This window comes from Protobothrops mucrosquamatus, unplaced genomic scaffold, assembly GCF_001527695.2.
Source record: "Protobothrops mucrosquamatus isolate PMUCROS unplaced genomic scaffold, P.Mucros_1.0 scaffold2559, whole genome shotgun sequence".
NCBI classification, from domain to species: domain Eukaryota; kingdom Metazoa; phylum Chordata; class Lepidosauria; order Squamata; family Viperidae; genus Protobothrops; species Protobothrops mucrosquamatus.
The window spans coordinates 47,631-54,284 of NW_015388619.1; the positions used below are offsets into that span (position 1 = coordinate 47,631).

Here is a 6,654-nt window from a genome sequence, read left to right on the forward strand (position 1 = left end):
CTCTTAGACTTATATACCGCTTCATAGTACTTTCCCAGCCCTCTCTAAGGGCTGTAAATTGCCCCCAACAATTTGGGTCCTCATTTTACTGAACTCAGAAGGATGGAAGGCTGAGTCAACCTTGAGCCGGTCAGGATCGAACTGCTGGCAGTGGAATGTAGAGTCAGACTGCAGTACTACATTCTAACCACTGCGCCACCCTGGCTATATAATCTACATGTACATAGATTTTAAAAGGAACCAGAAATGGTATTAATCCTTCCCCATTGCCTATGCCAGGGGTAGGCAACCTTGGCTCTTTTATGACTCGTGGACTTCAACTCCCAGAATTCCTGAGCCAGCATGGCTCAGCTTGGAAACCTCTCCCTTTCCCCTCAGCATGGCTGGCTCAGGAATTCTGGGAGTTGAAGTCCATGAGTCATAAAAGAGCCAAGGTTGCCTACCCCTGGCCTATGCTAAATAACAGGGCATTGATTCTCACTGCATACCACTACCAGCTCTATTCTGCAAGCGACCGTGTTATCTCAGTGTGCATTTATTGGCTCTCATAGGTGGTACAAACAACAGGAGGCCCCGAGCTTGCTAGCACAGTGCTCAGCCCTCTTTTGACAAAAGACACCATTGAGTTCTTACGCTGCATTGTCACAAGTGAGGAAGGACAACTCTGGGTATCCCTAGGCAACGCGTGGACCAAAGCCAGGTAACATTTGAGTTGAGTGTTTTTATATTTGAACTGTGTTAAACTTCATGGGCGTACCTTCCATGTTGGTTTATTTCCACCAATGTGCACATCCTGTATAAGCTCAAGAAAATTTTTATACTCTTGGATTTTTGTATTCAGTTATTAATGTTTCAGTTTCCTTGTTTTTTTCCCCCGATGCAAGAATTCAGAAGACTCTTGGCAAGGCCTCTCAGTAGGAAGAGCCTGCTTATACTTTGCCATTATTGGTTAATTGATCCTACAAATCAATAGCCATTTTGAGCAGCTTTGATGATGAACGCTTCTATAATGAAGAGTGAATCCGGTTGGCTGAAAAGTGACACAAATCAGGGATCCTAATTACATGATTGTCAGCCTGCATTAAAACACGCCCATACAGAGATAATTATCCATGCACAATTATAGCCCTTAATAAATTTTGAAATGATTGAGGGTGTTGTAAATAGATCCATTCTTGACACTGATGATTACAAGAAACACAGGCGAAAATGTATGAAGTTTTCTGTAGAGGAAAAAGAATAAGAGGATATCTAAAAGCATGACATGAGAAGGAATTTCCGCCACAATTCTTAATTCATGCACCAAGCAGGCTGTTCCTGCACTAAGATAGTCCTCGATTTATGAGCACAATTCAGCCCAAAATGTCTATTGCTAAGTGAGACATTTGTTAAGTGAATTTTGCCCCATTTTACGACCTTTCTTGCCGCAGTTGTTACGTGAATCCCTGTAGATGTTAAGTTAGTAACACCGTGGTTAAGTGAATCTGGCTTCCCCACTGAGGTGGCTTGTCAAAAGGTTGCAAAAGGGGATCCACATGACCCTGGGACCCTGAAACCGTCATAAATATGAAACAGTTGTGAAGCATCTGAATTTTGATCATGTGACCATGGGGATGCTGCATCCCCCGAGAGAAAAAGGCATGTAATACTGCCCAGAATACTGTCCATAGTACAGAGAGATCCTGTAGAAATCCTCATTGGGGGAGGATAGGTAAACTGCCCCAACCTCTATTCTCCAGATATATTGATCTGGAATGTTCCAGAATTCCAGGTAGTGTGGCATTTGGAATTTGGAGAGTTGCAGTCCCAACCTGTCTGTTGGGGAAGGCCTTGCTGAAGGATCCGCACACAGCTGTGGGTTGTTGAGGGGAGAATCTGAATAGCATTGAGATTTCTCAGTGTTTTGAGACCTTCAGATTGAAAGTTCCTTTTAAGGGGACCATTCTAAAAGCAAAGACGATATCTCCTCTCCAGATCTTTCCTTGTCCCACAAAGTAGTTCCTCTTAGTTCCTTTTGACTTATTGATTTTGAAATGGTGAGAAAAAAGGGATCAGAAATGAACTTTAGGGCAGAGAGGATCTCTCCGTCCTTTCTCTTTGTTGTCCTAAGTTGTGACATACCTGGTAACAATATATTCCTGCATGAGGGTGATATGAGATGTGCTTCTCCCAGGGGTTGCTACCATTTCAATCTGATGAGAAGAATTTCAGAGTGTGTTTAGTTCCCAGTGTTGACTTCTAAGTTCACTCAGGCAAGTTTCATACTACCTTGAATAAGGAGAGGATGAAAGTTTTATTGAAGAAATTGTATTAGTTCGAATGAACTTAAAGGCTAGAGGGCATCTCCCCTGTTGCCATCAAATATGACTACACCTCTTAAAAATGTCTTCCCATCCATGCTTGTAGATGAACAGAAGCCAGGCCGGCATGTAATTAATTTTGGCTTTTCCTAATGCCGTGGCATTTTTATGCAGGGCTTCTGATAATGGAAAGAAAATCTGGCTTTCTAATGCCCAACCTCAAGTAGCAAGAGCTGGTTGATTTCAGTGGAATATTTTTCACTGATTCCTGAAATAATTGTCTAGTTGGAAGCTGTTGACATCTCATCTCATGAGTATAAGAAAGGTGGAAGTATTACCACATTTTTCATTTGGCTGTACACATTTTCTTTTCCCATAAATTGAGAACGAATATCAGCATACATTCTCAACTCATCCTGTATTTTTTGCTCCAATGCATTCAAGCTCCATTTCATTCCAAAATATCTAATGATGTAGTACAGCAGAGGTGCATAGAGTTTGTAATATTGGAAGACTTCAGTCTCAGAGGTGTCCTTGCTACATTTCTTTCCATATCGTGTGTGTGTGTGTGTGTGTGTGTGTGTTTGTGTGTGTGTGTGTGTGTGTATAATCTGGCTTCTCCATTGACTTTGCTTGTCAGAAGATCACAAAAAGTGATCACATGACCCTGGGACACAGCTACCACCATAAATATGAATTAGTTACCAAATGGCTGAATTTTGATCACATGACCATGGGGCTGCTGCAATGGTCATAAGTGTCAAAAACAGCCATAAGTCATTTTTTTCAGTGCCGTTGTAACGTCAAATGGTCACTAAATGAAAGATTGTAAGTCGAGGACTACCTGTTACATTTGTAACAAGAAATTGGAGCCAGTCTCCTTAGTGTTCTCTTGCTTGCTTCCAAAATACTATTTGGAGCTTCAGATAGGCTGGAATTCATGTCTCCAGTCCTTTGTGTATGTGAGAGAGCTTGAATTCAGAATCCCCTTACCTCTTGATCCAAGACCTCTGTAGGAAATAGGATGAGTGGAGTTGCTTTCTCCAGCTTGATGCTCTCCTGATCTTTTGGGTTAATGCTCCCTCCACACCCAACCAACATGACCACTAATGGCTGGAAGTGACAGGGATTGTAGTCCAACACATTTAGAGAGCATCCGGTAAGGGAAGGTTGTCATCATGAAAAAAGAACAATACTTTGTATAATGTAATGTGTGTGGTTTGCTGTTTTGTAATCTGTCACTTTATCCCCGCTAGTGTAAAGGTTTTAAATTATGGTGTTACCTTTGTCTTAAATGCAGAGCTGAGTGGCCCAAGGACCACTTCATCCCACCCTACATGCCACGATTCAGGAATGGCTGGGAGCCTCCCTTGCTGAGCTTCATGGGAGCCCCAAATGAGCAAGAACTCAACCAGTTAGCCGAGTCTGTGGCCAACGTGGCGGAACAGCAGAGGAAGCAAGAGATGAAAAGATTGTCAACAGAGGTATGGAAAGCAATATGTTTTGTTCTCATCTACAGGATGGGCTTATGTCAGGAACTGGCAATTTAGCAATAGTGTGGCACTTACAATATCCCTTGGATGGCATTTATGGAATCCCAAAATTATATAAAGTATCAGAAGGCATTTATGGAATCCCATAATTATATAAAGTATCAGAAGGCCACCAAACCTTGCAAGAATGCTCAACTATCTTGAGGTTTGGGTCATTTAAAAAGCACTTCTCAGTGTTCAGAATCTCACTCCAGCACATGGTATTGTGCCATAGCACCTGCTACCTGATGAGTGACAATATGCCAATGCGTGGCTTGTCTTGTGAATCTCTTGAGACCGTTGTGTGATGTTTTGTGGGAGCTTTCTGCAGCCTGACACCTTTTAGATGGACTACAGTTTTTGAGCATATTGAGAATTTGCGACCTAACAAGCATGGTGTGTCTGGAGGCACTGAGCTGAGAAGCCTAGTTTATGATTAAAATCCAAAATAAATATGCTTACCTCCTTCAGAGTGAACAGGGCAGTTATTTTTGACAAGGTTAGAGAAGGAAATTAAATTCAACCTGACAAGGCAGAACAGTCTGTTATCATCTCCCTCTCTTAGTTATTTCTTCTCCCCATGGGGGAGAAAAATGTGTATTTTTGTTTGTTTGTTTAATCTCAGACTTATTTACTTGTGTTTTAAGGCCGGTTAAATGACCTTGGTTGATCTGAAAAGTCATGCAGCCTTGAGTGGTATGTGGATAGAACAGATGGGGTGGAGGCGATGCAGGACTGTAAACGAGATTGGGAAGTTGAAAAAAAAAAAATTCCCAATAAGACAAACATAAACCAAGAAAACTTCATGGATGCATCCATATGGGTTGTCAGGGTTTGAACTGGACTAGAAGGCAATTTTGCTTTTTTATGCATTTAAAAAATAAAGCATTTTTATTCCAAGCTATAATCAGGATGGGGCCGATGGGCTCCATATTCTACTTATCTAAACCACTTGGTTATGGTCAGATTCTTGCTGATGATGTTGATAAAGTCTCTCTGATGATGAGAAGGACATGATAGCAGTCTTCCAATATTTGAGAGGCTCTCAGAGAGAAGAGGGAGTCAATCTATTCTCCAAAGCACCTGAGGGCAAGACAAGAAGTAACGGGTGAAAACCTATGAAAGAGAGATCCAATCTAGAACTAAGGAGAAATCTCATAATAGAACAATTAATCAGTGGAACGGCTTGCCTTCAAAGGTTGCGGGTGCTCCAACACTGGAGGTTTTTAGGAAGAGAATGGACAGCCGTTTTTCTGGAATGGTATAGGGCAGGGGTCTTCAAACTTGGCCCTTTTATGACTTGTGGACTTCCACTCCCAGAATTCCTCAGCCAGCATGCCTGAGTGCACAAGTCCACAAGTCATAAAAGGGCCAAGTTTAAAGACCCCTAGTACAGGGTCACCTGCATGGGTGAGTTGGATTAGAAGACCTTCCAATTCTGTTATTCTGTAGGTTTTTAAGATCTCTTTCTCCCATAGGTTTGGTCTAGTACAGGGGTAGGCAACCTTGGCTCTTTTGTGACTCGTGGACTTCAACTCCCAGAATTCCTGAGCCAGCCATGCTGAGGGGAAAGGGAGAGTTTTTAAGCTGAGCCATGCTGGCTCAGGAATTCTGGGAGTTGAAGTCCACGAGTCATAAAAGAGCCAAGGTTGCCTACCCCTGGGCAAGTAGTTAAGGCACCAGGATAGAAAGCAGAAGACTGTGAATTCATGTCCTGCCTTAGCCAACCTACCTCACAGGGTTGTTGTTGTTGTAGGGAAAATACAAGGGGAAAATAGGAGGAAGAAGGAGTATTCTGTAATGTTCTTCGTCTTGAATTATTTATTAAAATAATAAAGGCAGCATACAAATAAATTAGTAAATAAAAAAATAAGCTTGGCAAGGTTTGAATTGAGAGGCAGGAATAACATAAGTACAGTATTATTTATTTAAGAATGCTTGCTATATAAATAGGTAAATTATTCTGAATTTTAAATACAGCCGTGTTTGTTCAAGCTGCCTGATTGTGACGCCAACGATTCAAAGGCAATTACATTTAGATAGATAATGGTTATCCAAGTTTCTATTGGTGAGGAAGAAATCCTTAACATTCCATTCATTTCTAAGAACAGCTGCAGCAAGTTATTCATTCATTTTGATGGGCAGGAAGAACGTTGTTCTGAATTTGCGTCGTTGGGGGTAGGTGCTACTAAATTGCTGTGCATTATGGTTTTGCTATAATACTGCTTATGGTAGATGCACAGTGCTAGGTTGCATTAACAGAGGGATAGAATCAAGATCACGTGAAGTATTAATACCACTTTACAATGCCTTGGTAAGGCCACACTTGGAATACTGCATCCAGTTTTGGTCACCACGATGTAAAAAAGATGTTGAGACTCTAGAAAGAGTACAGAGAAGAGCAACAAAGACGATTAGCGGACTGGAGGCTAAAGCATATAAGGAAAGGCTGCTGGAATTGGGTATGTCTAGTTTGATGAAGAGAAGGACGAGGGGGGACATGATAGCCGTGTTCCAATATCTCAGGGGCTGCCACAAAGAAGAGGGAGTCAAGCTATTCTCCAAAGCGCCTGAAGGCAGGACAAGAAGCAACGGATGGAAACTAATCAAGGAGAGAAGCAATCTAGAACTAAGGAGAAACTTCCTGACAGTTAGAACAATTAACCAGTGGAACAACCTGCCTCCAGAAGCAGTGAATGCTCCAACACTGGAAGTTTTTAAGAAGAGACTGGACAGCCATTTGTCTGAAATGGTATAGGGTTTCCTGCCTGAGCAGGGGGTTGGACTAGATGACCTCCAAGGTCCCTTCCAACTTTATTATT

The 6,654-nt window shown here is 41.9% G+C and overlaps 1 protein-coding gene across 1 annotated transcript in view; it reads left to right on the forward strand.

Moving 5' to 3' along the window:
• EPS8 (epidermal growth factor receptor pathway substrate 8) overlaps positions 1-6,654 on the forward strand; it is an 82,566-nt gene that overhangs the window by 31,863 nt on the left and 44,049 nt on the right. The window contains exons 12-13 of the mRNA XM_029285939.1: positions 552-700; positions 3,601-3,784. Coding sequence (XP_029141772.1) covers positions 552-700; positions 3,601-3,784 — 333 coding nt within the window. The remainder of the gene's footprint in view (positions 1-551; positions 701-3,600; positions 3,785-6,654) is intronic.